The following is a 17,934-nucleotide window of genomic DNA, read 5'->3' as shown; positions in this document are numbered from 1 at the left end:
TCTGACGGGCAGGGAGTGAGTACACACATAGATTTGGTGATGAATGAGCCATTTGGTTGGCTTCCTGATTCTGCCTTTTACCCATTATCATTTCAACTAAAACCCCTTTACTCTCACACCATGCTCATAGTTATGTAATGCAATTTGACTCTAATATGCTTGTGGATGGGTTGGAGGTATATAACGTCATATATTTATCCTTCATGCTCTATCCAGACAGTCTTGTTGGTGGTTGTCTGTGGAGGACACTAAACGGATCATATTAACGTCTCAGATCCTGCACGCAGTACTTTGTAACTGCTCGCTGTTGTCGAAAGGCCAGACCCAGTTTTCACATTGATTTTTTTTCTGTGCGGCTGCTCTCAGTTTGCTTCAGTACGCGACCAAGACGTGGAGACACAAGGCTTCCTTGAGAAATGAGAAATGTCACGTCCTTATATTAATCAGTTTGGTTGAATGATGGTTTTATGAGGACTGTTATCAAAGATCTCCATGCTGATGCCTTCAAGGATGCTGGGACATCAGACATTGTTGAGTTAGCTACTGATCAGCCAACTCAAGTCCAACCCAACAGCACAATTTTATCTCTGTTTGTGTATGACAATACATAATGTTAATCACATACATTTCTGCTTGTTCATTGGAGTTTAAAACCTGAAAAAAGTTCTTGAGCATGCCTGAACCTAGTCCTATCCGATCCTATCCTATCCCTTCCCTTCCCATCCCATCCCATCCCATCCCATCCCATCCCATCCCATCCCATCCTATCCCATCCTATCCCATCTCTTCCCATCCCATTCCAACCCTATCCTATCCTATCCTATCCTATCCTATCCTATCCTATCCTATCCTATCCTATCCTATCCTATCCTATCCTATCCTATCCAGTTTTGGGGAGTGGGCACACAGAGTGGGGGCAGAGGTCAGTGCTGCGTAGCAGAGAGGAAATGCAGAGACACTGTTGTCCAGATGATGAATAGAACAGGTGGCTCAGAGAGAGTGGGAGAGAGATTAGGAGAAGGGAACATGTTGATCTGCATTTTGCAGCCACCTAGATGAAAATCAGTCTGTCTGGGGAGGAGAGGGACTCATAGTGGCATCAGGCTCGATGGATGAATGCTCCCTGCACTGTGTGATCGTTCTCTGCTGCTCTTTATGATGTTTGATATTCCAAAAAGCAGTGGACACTGAATAACGCTGGCTGTGATGATGTGCACCTCCAAAGCTACAGCCAGAGCGGTGATATACTCCGGCAGCGGAAAGGAGATGTGTATTCTAATATTGGCTGAACCTGTAGCAGCTGCAAACTCCTGTTGACGCTGCGTTATCTTATGAATTATACTGCTTTGGTTTTATTTAGGGCCCCCTGATCAGCAGTTCCCAGTTAGACTCAGTGACGTTGGGGGGGGGCATATCAAAGCCCTGTCTCCTCCAGGGGAGAGCGTGCTGAGTCAGCGGGCAGCGGCAGGCTGACGTCCATTCGTTAGGTGACCTGTCACTGGCACCGCCTGCGCTGTGGATGTGGCGGGTAGTTTATGTACTGATTTAACGCGGAGCCTCTCTCCATTTTTTTTACCATAAATGATGGCTGCTTGGAGCCGCTTGAACTCCGGTGTCGCAGGGAGAAGATCTTAGAGAACTCCCCACCGTCCCCGCCACATCCCTAGTGGAAGACGAGCGGGTGGTTTGATTAAGTCAGCTGTATTTGTGTGATTCCGCACTGCGTCTCCATATAGTTCTACTGGTCCACTTTTTTACACAAATCTGGCAACATCAAACGCAGATCCCACGGGACCCACAGAGGCTTCCAAACATAACTCGTCTGTTGAATCCCAGACTGAGTTTTGGAGCTTCAGAGAAGAAAATGCACATTTCCCCTGTGTGTAGACTTAGTCAGTGTTACATAAAGGTAAATGTCACTGAAACTTACGTTTGGAATGTCTTGCTTTTGTTATCTCTTAATAGTGTAGATGTTAAAAATGGAGGCATTGATTTAATTCTGGGGTCAAGGGATTTGTATTGTCTGATTAGACTATGTCACTTTCTACTTTACTGTGTAAGAAACAACCTATTGCCTATAATAAGTCTATTGCAACGTACTTAAATGACCTAATATTTGCATATTTATAGTTATGCATTACAAGCATTAGCTTTAAGTATCATTCTGTCTTTGGGAGCTACCTTGGACCTTATGTTCATATTTAATATTTGGGCTCTCCACGGATGATTGTGGTGTCTCTGACTGGTAGAAACTGAGGATGGATCACCTTAGTTGATACAAGCACTCTGAAAATAGCTAAGGGAGAAAATGTTTCTCAGTATAAAGTTAATTTCCTCTCCTGCTGCTGCTGTGCAGCTTCACAGAGGGAACAGGAGAGCAGGGTATAAGTAAAGGCAACAGACAAAACTTATAGATGCACGTCATTGTGACAGCCTGTAAAAGTCTGATATTAAGACTGTTTGTCTAAAATGTCGATGGGTTAATTAGCAATCGCAACTCATTATTCTGGAATCTCCTGAAGCATGAAAACTGCTTGTTTTTCATTTGAAGGACATGATGCTTTTACATTCATAGGAGTCATTAATGCTTCTTTAACAAATTTCTTCTTCTCAACACATTTAATTGTGAATCCCACGCTGAACATCGCTCGTGGTTCATCAGCGTTTGCCCAGCGAGGCAAAAACGAGCTTAATTAGTGACCTGCTGTGTCAAGATAAACTGTCACCATGAAAGGCAACGCAGCTCAGCAGCATGTTGTTGTCCTCTTACATCATCCCCACTCTGATCTTCAGTCGGCTGCAGTCTGGGCCCCTTTAACATGCAGTAGCTCCTCTTTGAGCCATGCGGATGATACTTCATCAGGCTGATGCAACCACAATCCAGACATGGCAACGCGCTGTATTTACCAGCTCCGCTTCCTTCTGTGGCTGTGAAAAAGAGAGAGGTACTGACTCAACAGCGAGGCGATCTAAAGCAAAGTAAAGATGACTCCCTCTGTGTTGTCCGCTAGCTGCATGTTCATCTATGGAGTTGGCTGTGGTCTGCTACGTGGGCCAGTACGACTTCCTGATGAAATGAACCTGAGTGGTGGAGGCAGATATAGTAGCATTTCCCGTTGCTACAGTACAGTATGCATGAATTATGAAATGTGCACTTGGGATGAGTGGTAGTGCAGATCATGCATAAATGCAAGAGCAAGATGGGTTGTGTGAGTTCTGGAGGGTGTGAGTGGTTTACTGAAGGGCGGACGCTGCTGAAGCCCACATGCTCCTCCATCACAGGTGGAGGCGTCACTCTTTATGTTAGAAAAGTTAGTTAATACGTCAAATAAAGATACTCTTGCACGATTCGTAACAGTTACGATTATTAATTATTGATTGCACATTCTGTTCGTAGTCAGCATGATGATGTAATGATTGACTGGGCTAATGAAATCAGCCTCAAATAATCCAGTTAATAATCTCACTTAATTTATTCTAAACTAAAATACGTTAACTGGTTGCTTGTGTTACCTCCATGTTTACATACAGATAAAATATCTAAATTTAAATCACATTGCACCAGTGGAGGCGTATGATTTCTCCATAAGCGTAGTGTTGCTGTCTGGAACACTAATTAAATCTGTTGTAGTAGTGTTGTACTGAGTCCATGTTTTTTGTGGGTTTTATTAATAATGCTGTGAATACGCCCGAACAAATATGAGAAACATGAGCGAAGTGTCTTTCTTTTCTATATCAGTACATAATGTAAATGTGACATTTTCCATTTGCTTTTCAAATATTGTTTCAGGCCTGCTTCTTTGACAGTGCTGGCATTTCCAACAGGTCATTGGATATAGTTTCTTAAGCTATGTGAGCTTTACGATGGATGAGGCTGCAGATGGAGCTGTACTCTGTGTGGGCTGTAGTGTTTTATGCCAGCGCCTCACTATCTTTTTTTATTTTGAAAAGGCAGCGTACTCCTCCCTCCCTGTTCCTCACATCTTCACATCTCTCTCTCTCTCTCTGTCTCTGTGCGTCTCGCTCTCTTTTTCTCATACAGTCCTGCATTTTTGATGTAACAAGATCAACCACAGTTTTCTGGATGGCGCACCAGTTACGCTCTGCTGTTTGTTTGTTAGGATGCCAAACACAAGTTCATTCAAATGAGCAAATGTTCCGATTAGCAGTTAGTGCCTCAGTTCTTTTTGTCCCACTAAATTTATTCAATTAATCCTTCCAAATTCTAACATTATGCTTTTCATCCATTTCCTATTAGCATTTGCTTTCAAAGCCAAGAGACAAAGCAAGACGAATTCCATGGCTGCTGTCTTTTGAAGGGGTGGGGTGGGGGTGAGGAGGAAAAGTCAGACAAAAGTATCAGTTGCGCTATAATTCAATTACAGTATCTATTCAAAGGGAGAAGAAAGGAGAAACTTTGCCCTAGGTCCCTTTTTTGACTCCCCATCAGCCCCCACCACCAGCTGCCTATTATAAGGACTGAATGAAAACCTCTGGCCGGACTCTGTGGATGTCATCATTAAACCGAGCTGCGAGGGATCCCACACGTTTCAAACCAGCTATTTGATCCTCCTATCTGATCTGATCCGCTTTTGTGATCTATTATGAAGGAGAGAGAGAGAGAGAGCGAGGGCGAAGAAGAGAAAACAGGAGAAGATTGTGGGAAGAACTCTTCCTTTTAAAACTTCACCCAGAACATTCCTTCATCCCATCTCCTCGGTTTAAAGTGAGGATAGAGAGAAATGAAGGGAGTAGAGGAGCGAGGAAAGGCTTTAGTGTAGATGCATTGCCCTCAAGGTAAATCCCTGATCTGTAGCTGCACTCTGGAAGCAGCGGGAGGAAGTAGCTACATGTAAATATAGAGCAGTGGCGATGACGTTAAGCCTGATCAGTGCATCCGTCACTGTTCGTCTCATTAGCTTGTAATTCCCAGTGTTTACGAACCGGTGGATCTGCCTGAAATCTCAAAACAAAGAGCAGCGCCCCTAAAATAGCAGCTTTTCTCCGTGCCCTCCACAACAGCCTCGTTCGTGAGTCACTGTCTGCGCTGCTCCACCTGAGGCTTTCATAAAGATGATTCTCCTCTGGGATGATATCGGCATGCATCTATTTCCTGCATCGCAGCCGGGCTGATGTGAAAGTGGAGCTGGTTTCATGTCTTTCCCCGCCGGTTCAGGGACCAGCCCCTCACTGAAGTTGTTGGCAGCTTGGCAGCTACCTCAGGCAGTTTATATTATTACAATTTCTATTCATAGATTGAAATAAATCTCCTTCTAAACGTCTGTTAGAAAACGGGGAACGTGATGGGAATAATGGCGCCGAGAGGTCCCGTAATTTGGCTCCGAGCTCGTTTCCTCCTTTTTGCTGGCGTGGAAACACTTCGTCTGCAGTTTTTCACCTGGAACATCAATAAGGAGCAGCTCATTATGTTATATTCTTCGCTCATTTAGCTAAAAGCAGAGGTGGTACCGCTGAGTCAAACTGTAATGACTAAGGTCCATATCTGTAGATAAGGTTCTGATGGAGCTGCTGCCGGGCGGACACAGTGGAGCTGTTGTTGGGCAGAGCCTGGAGTCAGAGCACAAATGGTGCCGTTCCAGCAGCCTCCAGTGACTCTGAAGCAACGTCCCGCCCCGAGCTGTGATCCAAACCAAACAGCTCTGGGACGGGCCCGTGCGTGTGCGTTTCCCCCGCTGTCATGTGTTTCCTGCAGGGCTCACACACGACATTCCTCGCGGTTCCTCCGCTGCTCGATGGGGGATTCTCACCGCCTTTGAACTTAACGTGATGCTGCGTTCAGGAGCCTCTGAGGGCGGATGGAAAGGAACACCGGATGTCTGATGGCACAGAGTGACTTGTTTTGTTATTGTGAGGAGCAGTATTTAGCGAACTGATGATGATGAGCTTCAAAGTGTGTGTGTTTTATTGCTTTGGTCAAAAATGTGTCAAAAAACCCAGTTTACTTTCTTTTGGTTTTGACATAGAGCAGGTGAAAGAGTGAAGGCAGGTGTGCAGTGGTAAACGGTTGTTAACACCAGTCTTATATTTGGGAAGCATGTTTGTATGAGAGCAAATTATTCTTTGTTTGAGACAGTTTAAAGGCATAATAGGACATAAAATTCTGTCTTAGAGTGTTTTTTTTTTCTCAGAGCAGAGGGACTCAACAGATTCACAAAAGCCCTAAAAACACATTTTAGTTTTCGTAAGGTCTCATAATGAAAGTGCTGTAACTGCTTTTTCCATTTTGTCTTACACTTTTCCTGCTTCATTTTATTTCCCCGGTGTCACTAATGAAGATTTCTTTTCCTAATTACCACCTTAATAGCAAAAGAAATTAATATTCCGGCCTGGTATTTCTGTAAATCAGAGGTAACAGTCAGTTCACAACGTCAGCCGTTGCTTAAATTGATAAATACAAGTGTTCATGTTCCAACAAAGGGTGAAGAAAATACTATTAATGACTCACTAATGATACAGGCATTGATATGAATCCTCCCCTGAACTTCCATGTGTTGCTAACAAACACATGGGTAACTGTGTGTGTGTGTGTGTGTGTGTGTGTGGTGCTCCCACGTCCTCCAAAGTGCTCCAGGATGTCACCTCCTATCTGCGGACTGTCCCCGAGGCCCAAATGGACACTCCATCCACTTGTCAGGTGATTAATCTCGGCTCCTCGCTCCCCTTTATCACCTCTCCATCTCGTATTCGCTCCGTTCGGCGTCGTTAGCGCGCCGCCGCAAACACGCCGGGCGCACTCACGCCTGCGACTCTCGCGCTTCCAGTCTCCTCCCGGTGCCGATCAATGAGGAAGACAGATGCATTATTCAGCACATTCATAAAGAGGCGGGGGGTTCTTTCTGGCATTAGTGCTCTGGCAGCCGTCCTCTGAAGGATGCAGTCATCAGACGAGCGGAGGCAGAAATGAGGCGTCTGCCACAGATCTCCGCTGGAGCCTCATGTGCGTGAGGTGGATGCGCTGATGGGCTCGTGGAGGCCCAACATTCCACTTCCTGCCGCTTGTGGCCCAGGAAGGCAAAGTGAGTTTAATGAGACGTTCCCTGCCATCCTCATCTTGTAACTCCCAGCTGAGGAGACAATCAAATTTCAATGGCCCATATAGTGTAATCTCTGACTTCCTTAATGTAATTGGAAATCAAAGAGTTCCCTTCAGTCTGTCTCCTTCGTACCCAAAGCAGCTGGACGGTGCAGGTTCCTGGTATCCAGCCGGCTCAGGAAGTGGATTTATTGTGGGAAACCAAATAAAATATCTTTATGACAGAGTCTAGAAGTCCTCTGGTTCATGTGTGTCGCCGCCCGTGGTTTATCAGTGCTGGAACACTTGTGTGGCCGTTTTAAAGGTGGCTCCAGGCCTGTCGCAAGCACTGAGGGATTAAATGGTTCTTGTGGGTCAAGTCTGCCAGTTATTGTCTGTGTTAATTACGGCCGAGCTGTAAAAACCGGGCCTTTGTGTCTCACTACACCTTAAGTCATGAAATCCTGAGAGGATTACCTTCCAAATCAGCTTTCTAAACTGCGAAAGAGTGGAAGCTTAAGACGAGCCCGCCTGTCTCATTATGTCGCCCCACAACAAAACACGCAAACAGCCTCCTTCTCTGCACGGTCTCCCTCTTTCTCTCCCTCCTGCTTTCCTTTCGGGCTCCAGCTGCTCCGGCGCGAGCCTCCACCAGTTATTCACACATAATTACAATCTATTTAGGATGATCACTGAAAGGACCAGTGCTGTTAGCGGCTCATTTTCTACTAAATTAACTAGAGCTCAGTACAGTTAAGGCACGGGCTTGTTTCTGTAAACCTGGGATGAGTATGAGTTTGCTGCCTGCACCCGAACCTGCACACAGGTGGCCACAGATGTGGGAGTTGATTAATTGGAACCCCATTAATTGAAACAGTTGTTGTTTTCTGTAAAAATAGCTTGGAGGCACCCTGATAGCCTTTATTAGTCTCCCAGGCTGCTTTTAAATGCCACAGAAAATGTCATGTGTATAAATCTATTACTGCTGGCCGATAATTAACTAAAACGAACGGAACAAGTTACTTGATTGAGCTTTTAGCTGTTTACTACTAGGTGGTTTTCGTTCCCCTTCTATGGGATGAACACGCCCCGGTTGCCACACCTTTAATGCGTGGGGGTGAATTGAGAACAGCGGAGTGGGAGGCGGGCTGCACACGGGGAGCCCACGGGACACGAGATCAAACATCTGCGAGAACGGAGACACCCCCCCGCATACATGAATATGGTCCTCGTCAGACAGACGGCAGAACAAAGACCGGCCCAGTTAATGGCTTTTGTGCATCTTCGAGCGAGCTGCTGCGTCTCCCCCTGTCCTTTTGTGGTCGCCACGTTCCAAAGGAGCAAAAACAGCAGCGGCGGAGATGATGAGATGCAGCGCGTCTGTCCCTGTTCTCGCATATTAAAGTCGCTCTGATCAGTGGAGGGAGCTGAGGGACACGGTCTGTAAATCGAAACTCTGCTACAAGTTCCCATTGTTGTGCATTCGTCCTTAAACGGAGACTTTACCCTTGTGGCCAAGTTTGCATCAGTTCCTCGTCCCAGCACTCAAGAAGTAAATGTGAGGAGACACTGGAGGACTGAAGGACGATGACGTTTTATTATTCGCTGTGCTGAGTAACGTTGACGTCTGAAAAGTACTGAATGTTTCTCTACAATATGATCTGCAATAAGGTGATTTAGCTGGAAGCGGTTTCTATTCTGCACATGCTCCTCCATTGCTTAATAGTCACGAGCAAGGTGCCCTTGTGCAAGGCACTTAACTCCCAGTGTTTGTAAATGTGGGAGCGATGCTGAAGATGAACACAGACCGGACAAATAAAGGTCAAAGGAGTAAAATCATCAGACATCATGCTTTAATCCGTCCCTGCTTCCCTACTGTCTTCCTGCCACACACCCTGAACAAGCTAATTAAATCTTCTGGCAGGGTGGAAATGGCTGCGCTTTCATCCTCCCTCCATTGGCGTCACTCACATCGGGGACACGCATAATGACATGTGTTTTAGGGCTGTAATTCCCTCGTGCGTGTTAGACATTTCCCTCTGATCGCTCCTGCCTGCATGCTAATCACCGATGTGGCGCTGCTGCCTCGCTCTGCGAAGGGCGCGCGGCCGCTTCGTTGGAGCTGGAGCGTCCGATCGAGCGAAGGCGCAGGTGAAGCGGGTTGTGGGGAAACGCGGCTCTAGTGTCATGAACAAAGAGTCCTTTGGTTTGAAAAGCGCGTTGTGTGATGTTGTTCAGAATGAGTTTCTCAGAATCACATCCAATTCAGAGAGAGAGAGAGAGAGAGAGAGACCCTCAAAATGTAAACAAACCAGTTGTTTCAGATACTTAAAGTTGTTCTCACATTTTAATCTTCTGTAATAAAACTTTTCATTTATCTGTAACTGATTAACAGATATTTCACGTGATGCTGGTTTCCAGCTAAAATTAGGTTGCATTATGGGAAATGGACATAAAAATATTGTGTATCATTCAGTGGGTTGCCTATTTTATGCTCCAGATGGTTAAGAGGCTTTTATTTTATGACATTTAATTTACATTAGTTTTAGGAGCAAATTAAACAAATAAACTAAGCAGGCATGTGTGTGTGTGTGTGTGTGTGTGTGTGTGTGTGTGTGTGTGTGTGTGTGTGTGTGTGTGTGTGTGTGTGTGTGTGCGTGTGCGTTCCGTTTGTTCGGCCACAGAGAGCTGCTTCCCTGCTGAGAGAGCCATTAACCTGTTAGTAACATTGACTGTGCGATTACAAGGTCTGACCTGACCACAACACAAGCGTTTGGCTTGGGGGGGTGGGGGGGGAGGGGTGGGTAAATGTGGCTATGAATCATGATGGTGTATGTATGTTCATTAGGAAGACATCTACGCTGCTAAATGAGACTTAATCATAGCCATGCGTGGTCTGGAGTTACACTGATGTGTGTGTGTGCGTGTGTGTGTGTGTGTTCCCTCAGACCAGTGCAGTGCTGTGTTCGGGAGGCTGTGCTCTGCTGGCCGTCAGCTCCCTGTTGGCCATCATCACCATCTTCCTGCCCAGCGGAGGATGCGAGCGGAGGATCTGCACCCTGGCTGGATACATGCAGATGGCTGCAGGTCAGTGCACGGAACCACGCTTGAACACATCTGGATTAGCTCAGGGCCCCTCGACCGATGATTCACCATCAGAGCCGCTGATAGCGCCGCAGATATTCAAACATCTAAAAAAGAAGCTGACTTTGTTGCCCGTCAGTAAAAAAAAAGAAAAAAGAAAAAAAGAAAACACAAACAAAAGAAAGAAGTCGAGGACAGCTGCTGCTAGGCAACCGGCGCCTGCACGGCACTCGTAGGGGTGAAGCCGCGCTGGGAAGGCGAGGACAGATTTAGAGGCTGCTGTAAAAAGACAATTACACCTCCTTAACGCAGGTCATTGGTTCAGGGCCGCACGTGACTTCTCAGGCAGTCGCACTCGCCTCGTAAACGCAGCGCGGCCTCATCAGCCATTGACTCCAAGCGCCCCGAACGCAGCGCGGCGCTCGGTGCGGCCGCTTTGTGCACTGGAGCGAGACGAATGCGAGGCATGGGTTGTGGTGAGAGGGTTCGCGGAGTGAAGTAAAACCAGCAAATGTAAAAATGATTTGTCGTGTAACGTCTTAACACACCATCGTTAGTGGGAGGGACTAAGACACGAGGAGAGGATGTGAAGGAAGCATGGCTCCAATTAATTCAGCTGGGACCCACCCTTGGTTTTCTCCCTGCCGTTGCTTTTCGTGCCATTTTGATTTATTAACAGTCACTGACTTCACCCCATCACTCTGTTCTTCAGGTCAACTGAGCCACAACCCTTTAATTGTTATTTCCCCCTCGCTCTCATTTATTTGGCGTCAGCAGCCATTACGCGTCCTCCATCCTGGAGAATATTGAGCAGCTCATTTGAATCGCAGCGTGTGGCATTTAACTAAGCGTAATTAGAGGCTGAATCCATTGTGCGGGTTGAGTCTTTATTGACAAAGGTGGGACTTTCACGGGGCACGGTTAATGGTGTGTTTAGAGTGCCACTTATTGTTTAATTCCACACTCTCATGCTTCTCTGTCTGACTCCACAAACTGATCGGAACATGAGAAGGAGCCGGTCGGAACCAAGTGTGTGTGTTTTGTGTGTGTACATGTTTTTCCTTCGACTTGGGGACCATAAACCAGGTTTTTGCGTCAAGGTGAGGACATTGTGTCAATGGTGAGTCCCACGTAGGTGTGAAACACGGCTTTGTGTGTGTGTGTGTAGTTCTGTTTGCTGTGTCGTTTGTAGCAACAGACTTTGCTAGAGTGAATAACGTGGAGCGACGAACTACTGTAGGTCTTTGTTGTGTTTCCAGGTTGACTCTTGTCTAGAGACATGGAGGTTTCAAAGGGAGCCCCCAAAGCCCTGAGGTGTGTGTGTGTGTGTGTGTGTGTGTGTGTGTGTGTGTGTGTGTGTGTGTGTGTGTGTGTGTGTGTGTGTGTGTGTGAGAGGGAGCGCTATCAAACATGCAGATTAAGAACAATGCTTTCTTTGTGGCGTGGTTACACCAGTTACTGGAGGTGTGTGTTTCTCAGCAGCCTGGCAGACTTTGCTTGTCATTTCCCCCTTCGCAGACACATTTATTGCTTGTTTTGCTCGCTACGTTCTCTCCGGCATCTACGCGCTTTCTCACTCGCTCGTCTCCTGAACCGCCTCCATCCTCGTAGGGGTCGTGTGAGGCTAGGCTGGCGAGGGCCGCGGGGCGGGGTTCAACCCGGACCCATCACATACAAACACACGAGTACTTGCAAGTACTTTGCTGGTACTGTACATCTCCAGAGCCCTTACTGGTAAATATTCAGACTGACTGATATAAACACAAATAAATAATGAATCACGGCCAGACTAAACAGCCTCAAATGGAGGCTGAGTCATTTGCCTCCTCCTCTAAACTGTGATGTCATGCAGCGTCGCTCCATCAGTGAGTGTTTCCTTGTGGAACATCTGCTGCATCACTGTGACTGCTAAACAGCTACAGCGCAGGAGGCACGACCCCAACATGTTAGCATGTTCTCGTCGAAGCGCGGGGACAAAACTCCGTCCCGTGTCCCTGCTGGAAGCCTCCGAGGCCTTTTCTGAGCCCACACCTGGCGCCTCTCTCTCCCCCCTCAGCCCGGTGAAGCTCACATTTAGACACGAACCTGTTCACCCTCCACTGGTTCGGCTCAGCGCTCCATCCGGCGGCGCTCGCCGCTGTGCCGCGCGGCGCTCGCCGTCATCAATGTTTCACGCCTCCGGAGAGCGAGGCCGGGCGTTTCTCCGCGCCGAGGCGAGAGCTTTTCCTCCCGTCATGCATATTTCATCAGCCCGTTCTTCTTAGTGGTCAGGATCCATCGGGGTCGGACGCTCGGGCCGAGCGTGTGACACGCGCACGCGGCGTAGCATGCTAACGCGCTAGCCGTCCACTGCGGTGCAACTGTTCATATTTGTTTCATCCACCGACAGAAGGAGCTTGAGAACGTGTTGGGGTTTGTTGTGCAGCTCACGCAGAGTTGTCTGCAGTTATCACACTCCGCTGAACACATACAAGATTAATTTCAGCTGTTCTACTGCGTCTTTATCGCCAGATTAACATATGGAGATTGTTTAAATTGTGCGCTAGCATAAAAACGTCCTGAAGATTGTACCCACTCCATTGATTGCCCTTTTGTTTTTATTGATCTGACTGCGAGCGAGTATTCTTCCACTTCAGAAATCTTTTTTTAAACGGTTCTTTGGGAGTTTTCACGACTTGAAAGAGATACGCCTGAAGCTGTGTTTTTCCGCTCCTGAAAGAAATATGAAGCGGAGTGTGTTTTTTCCTTTCCTGTGCAGTTCGGGGTGTTTGTATTGGTTCATCTGCAGCAGCACCAGCAGCTGCTTGGCATTCAGCAACAAAGAGAAACCACAAATCCAGCTTTTCTTTACTTTACCTGTACAGTGAGTTCTCAAGTTTTGAATTCCAGTCCCTGAAGCTCACACTCCCAAAAAGTAAACATCTTCACGTTCCATTTCCTCAGCCTTGAAAGCTGAAACAACGCGACTGACCTACGCCCTGTTTGGTCCCTTAACGCCCCCTCTCTGACACAGGAATGCAGTATAAAGGTGGAATGAAGGAAAGCTGACAGCTGATGCATGATTACTGATGATTCTAATTGCAAAATGACCTGGTTACTTACTTATTCACACCTATTTGTGCTCATGCAGAGAATTGCTACAAAACAACCTGACAATGATCTCATTCTGTTAAGAGGTCAAAAGGTCAAGAAGCAAAAAGATCTCATCTTAGACAAATACATTTTAAAAATATAAGTTTTGCAACTTAAATATATTTTATCTTTTAACTTGTCAAGTTTCCAACCCATTATTGTGTGAACTCAGCAGTAATGTGGTGGGTTCAGTTCCCCTCAAAGTCTGCTTTTGCTGCATCCTTAATAACAACTAAATCAATCTTCTGCAGATGTTGAGTTGGGGATGACACACGGCTTTTGGCTCAGAGCGAATGGATTTTGCAGTCGCAGCGCCATGAATGAAAATGGCTTCTGTGAAGCAATGGCATCAATGTTATCACTCGCTCAGTGGACCAGTTTTTGGCAGTTTTTGATGCAGCTAAACTTCCTCCAACCCAGAGTGCTCTCTGAATATTTCCCTTTGAAGAGTCCTCCAGTGCCACCCTCTGAAACCGGGCCCTCTTATCTGCATCCACATCAGACACCGACCCCGACCCTGACTGCTTGGTGAAGGAAAGCAGTGTGTGTTCCTCTGTGAGTGTGTGTGTGTGTGTTCTCTCGCTAACTCACATCCAGTTCCATTGTGCTGATGCTGAGGAAGCCTGGCCTGCTGTGTCAGCGTTCCCCTGGGCAAAGCTGCTATGCAGATGTCTCTGAAGCACGGTGATGAAAATAGGAAGTTGCTTTGATCAAAGCACCTGCTGTGTTATTTCAGTGCTGCTGTCGCCGCCGGAGCCCATATGGTACCTGCGCCAGCTGCCAATCATCTCTCCGACACAGATGAATACGTTTCCCATATCAGGCTGGATTAGAGCGACAGACTCTATTAGCAGAACGTGTCCCTCCAACAATTAATTTAGTCTTAGTGAGTTCCTCTTTCATCGCGGCGTGAGAAAGGATGATTGGACCAACTTTCATGTCACATTAGTATTCTGAGACTTTCTCCTAGACAAAGTCTCCGAATGAGCAAAAGTACATTTCTTGGAGAGCAAACATTGCTCCAGCGTTGTTTGATTGTGGCTGCTGTCTTTGAACTCCTTCCAGCTGCCTCCAGGCACAAAGTGCAGTCGATCCCGTCCAGTTGTTTGCATCTGTGCGTGGCGCACCTTGCTCTCCTCTCAGGCCTGTCACTCCTTTGCCTCCCATCAAACCCTCTGTAGCCCTCTTCTTTCCTAACTTTCCTCATCTTCTGCAGCCTTCCCCTCCGGTGCGTCTTTACCACAGTCCGAACCCCAAACTGTCGTCTTGCCTGTGTTCTCCCGGCGGTTGATATTTCATTCTGTTTCATCATGAGACGGTCGATTTTCCCACACATCTCCAAAGTAAGGTTTTTTTTTGTGTCTCACCCATCTCACGGAGAAATCAGAGGCATGAGTTCGGCTCTAGCTCCTGCTGGGTCGTGCCTGCGCGGCTGTGCGCTCGTGACAAAGTGTGACCCAGTTTGGAGTCGGTGTGACGCTGTAACCTCCACCTGCATCACCCACAGCCCACTGACAGTGGGCGTCGCTCAATCAGTTCCACTTTCGCCGCCGATGATGTCAGCATCGCCGGCATGTGCGCGCTCGCGTGTTTGCTCACGCTAAGCTCACACATCGGTCAATCCTGTCCGCCACGGTTATGAGCTCAGTGGTGCTTAACCACAGAACCCGCAGTAATTGGTTTACCAGTCAATTAGAGCCAGGGTGTAATTAAGACTGAACCTTCATCCCGTTTCATCCCTCCCCATTCATCTGCTTTCTTTTCAATTGCTGGAGAGCTCTTTAATAGACGGTTTTAAATCTTTAAATTTGCTTTTTTGAAAGAGCACCCTTGCTTTGATATTTTCCCACTAATTCAATGTGAAGAGGCAAGAGTAGCGGAGTGTTTCCTCTTATATTAATGTTCTTTACAATATTAATTATCTACTTTTATCTTCTGAACATCCAGAAAACCGCCTGACTATCTCTCCTCGTACACTGTGTGTGTTATGCGTTGAAGTCTCGTGCCCACACACACTTATGCAGAAACTGCCCCAGCTTGTAGCTACACCCTTGTGACTCGTGTCACTGCAGCAGGCAACAAATGACACGGCGACGGAGGAGGATGAGGAGGGGGAGAGGAGGAGGAGGAGTGGGAATTGCAACACGTTCTGTTTTTGGTTGTTTCATGTTTGTTCTGGTGGACAAACACGGCTCCACATCTGTCAGACGGAGAAAAGCCACCGCGAGCGAGGTCCAAACCATGTTGGGCTGTTTCTCATTCCTCTCCTGTCTCCCTTCTCCTCCTGCTCCTCCGTCATCCTGCCATGAAAACCCTGGCGTGCGCGCGCGCACACACACACACACACACACACACACACACACACACACACACACACACACACACACACACACACACACACACACACACACACACAAGCACGCTCAAAGAACCCATGGCCATGCATATTACATGAGTCCTCCACCTCTGAAGGCCTCTGTGCTTTTTTTCCATTTTGGAACTTACAGCAGTGATGATGAGGTGGAAGTCGTATGTTTCAAGTCAGAAAGAAGCTGCTGTTCAAAACAGTGATATGCTTGTGACCAGGACGTCCAAAGTCACTGATGATCTGAGTCTAAACAGATATAGATGCAGACCGATTGGATTGATAATCAACTTTATATAGTGTGTGTGTGTGTGTGTGTGTGTGTGTGTGTGTGTGTGTGTGTGTGTGTGTGTGTGTGTGTCTGTGTGTGTCTGTGTGTGTGTGTCTGTGTGTGTCTGTGTGTGTGTGTGTCTGTCACTTGTGCCTGTGTGATGAGAACAGCCTGTATGACTCACTGTTGTCTGTTGCAGCTGTTTTAATGTTCCACACTGGGCTCTCACCCCCCCCCCCCACACACACACACACAGTGCTCGTGCGTTCGTCTTATCATTTTCTCTTATGCCGTTTTATTCCTCCTCTCGTGCGGTGATTGATCCTCGGCTCACAGGCTGCTCTTGAGCGCGCGGCGATGAGTGAGAGCTTTCGCCACGGCGCCGTGTTTTCGCTTGTGCCATCTGTGTTGTTGGGAATTAGTTTTTCTAGGCAAAATGAAGAGTTGAATCCACCGGCTCTTGTCACGCAGACGCGCTATGATTGATTAGGCGACGCCGCTCAGTCGCTATTGCTTTGCTTGTGTTTATGACTTTCTCATTTGCATGATTTAAACGGATGTGTTTGCTCTGCTAAGTGAATTAAAAACGCTCCATCTGGAGGTTGTGTGTAGGCACGTATACATGCGTGCATGTTGACCTATCGCACACACGCTGTCAGTGTACATCCAGTTGTGAAGTGAGGTTGTGAAAGGGATCAGATGTCCTGCTCCAGCCTGTCACAACAGAATCTCTCTTCACTCACTTTAATCAGTCAAAAGTAGTATGAAAAGCCATTTTTCTAGTAGTCATAATGTATCGTTTTCTCCATGGGACCGAACCAGGAGGGACGACTTACTCTGTAGTCTGTGTACAGCTGCTGATCCTGCAGATCTCCACACATGAAAAGCGGTGAGCAGCAGTGATCCAGGACACGCTGGAGCTTTCAGGTATCGGCAGCGAAGGAAGAGCGAGCGGCAGAGGGAATACGTTCATCAATAGCAGCGTGGTCGGCTGGGGAGCGACTCTGGAGCCCGCTGGGTCAGAACAGAAGCAGGTGGATTCAGTTGTCAGCGTTAGATCAGCAGCAGATGCAGTGGCTCCAATACTAATATGAAAAAATAGTTGTATTGTACTTAAACTTAAGTGCATGTTTACTGTGCAGTAGATCTACTGAAGCAGTAGATGGTTAACTACATACTCAAGAATGCTAAAGTTGTTGCTTTCTCCTTCCTTCCTTCCTTCCTTCCTTCCTTCCTTCCTTCCTTCCTTCCTTCCTTCCTTCCTTCCTTGTGATTGCTTTTTCTGATAGGGCCCTTTAATTAAAGTTGGGCAGGTTTGTGCAACCACAAAACGCACACGCGCTCACTATATTCTCCTGTAATTGATATGTCCTGTGTGCACTGGGCTGCTCAGCCGGCTCACGTTGATTGATCCGCTGATGGGATGGATGCTCTAAAGCTTGCGATCAGATCTGTTACAAAAAAAAAGTGTAGATAGAGAGGATAGGACGAAGAGAGAGAGAGAGAGTGAGAGAGAGAGAGAGAGAATGTGTGTGTGTATATGTGTGTGTGTGTTTATGTGTGTGTATATGTGTGTGTGTGTGTATATGTGTGTTTGTGTGGGTCCCTCCACACATCCTTCACCCCACTCTCGTGTCTCTGATTACAGTTTAAAGCAGGTCCCTCACAGGAGCGGACAAACGGAGGGCGAGATGGATGGACTAGGGAGGCGGTTTGGGAGCAAACAGATTAAAGTCGTCCTCGCCAGCTTCTCGTGTTCCGTTCACTCCTTTTCTTAGGGGTCATGATGAAGATGCTGGACCGATAGTAAAGCATGAATAAGACAGGATCCCCCACCCTTCACTGTCTACTTACTGCAGAACAGACAACCTGATATTATTTACATTTTGATGAACTAGTACATTGAATATGCTGAATATGCTGCTATTACAGTAGCTGCTCCCATTTGCTCTGCAGCCATTGACGTATAGGCAGCATACAGTAGCATCCCCAGATCATTTTGATGGTGATTAATTCCTTGCCAGGTTCTGAAACTTCAAGTTGTTTTTA

General features: G+C 47.0%; 1 protein-coding gene across 7 annotated transcripts in view; it reads left to right on the top strand.

The window, feature by feature from the left end:
* Nucleotides 1-17,934, top strand: part of LOC114869222 (LHFPL tetraspan subfamily member 7 protein) — a 60,366-nt gene that overhangs the window by 5,996 nt on the left and 36,436 nt on the right. For 4 of the 7 annotated variants that reach the window (XM_055502086.1, XM_055502085.1, XM_029173242.3 and 1 more), the window contains 2 exons: nt 6,585-6,655; nt 9,982-10,120. In XM_055502086.1, coding sequence (XP_055358061.1) covers nt 6,585-6,655; nt 9,982-10,120 — 210 coding nt within the window. Of the gene's footprint in view, nt 1-6,584; nt 6,656-9,981; nt 11,238-16,739; nt 17,931-17,934 lie in introns of those variants that run through there. The other 3 variants (XM_029173244.3, XR_008692467.1, XM_029173241.3) reach the window with 3 other exon arrangements.

This window comes from Betta splendens, chromosome 14, assembly GCF_900634795.4.
Source record: "Betta splendens chromosome 14, fBetSpl5.4, whole genome shotgun sequence".
NCBI classification, from domain to species: domain Eukaryota; kingdom Metazoa; phylum Chordata; class Actinopteri; order Anabantiformes; family Osphronemidae; genus Betta; species Betta splendens.
Note: the sequence above shows the minus strand (reverse complement) of the source record. Positions and strands in the feature narration are given on the sequence as shown.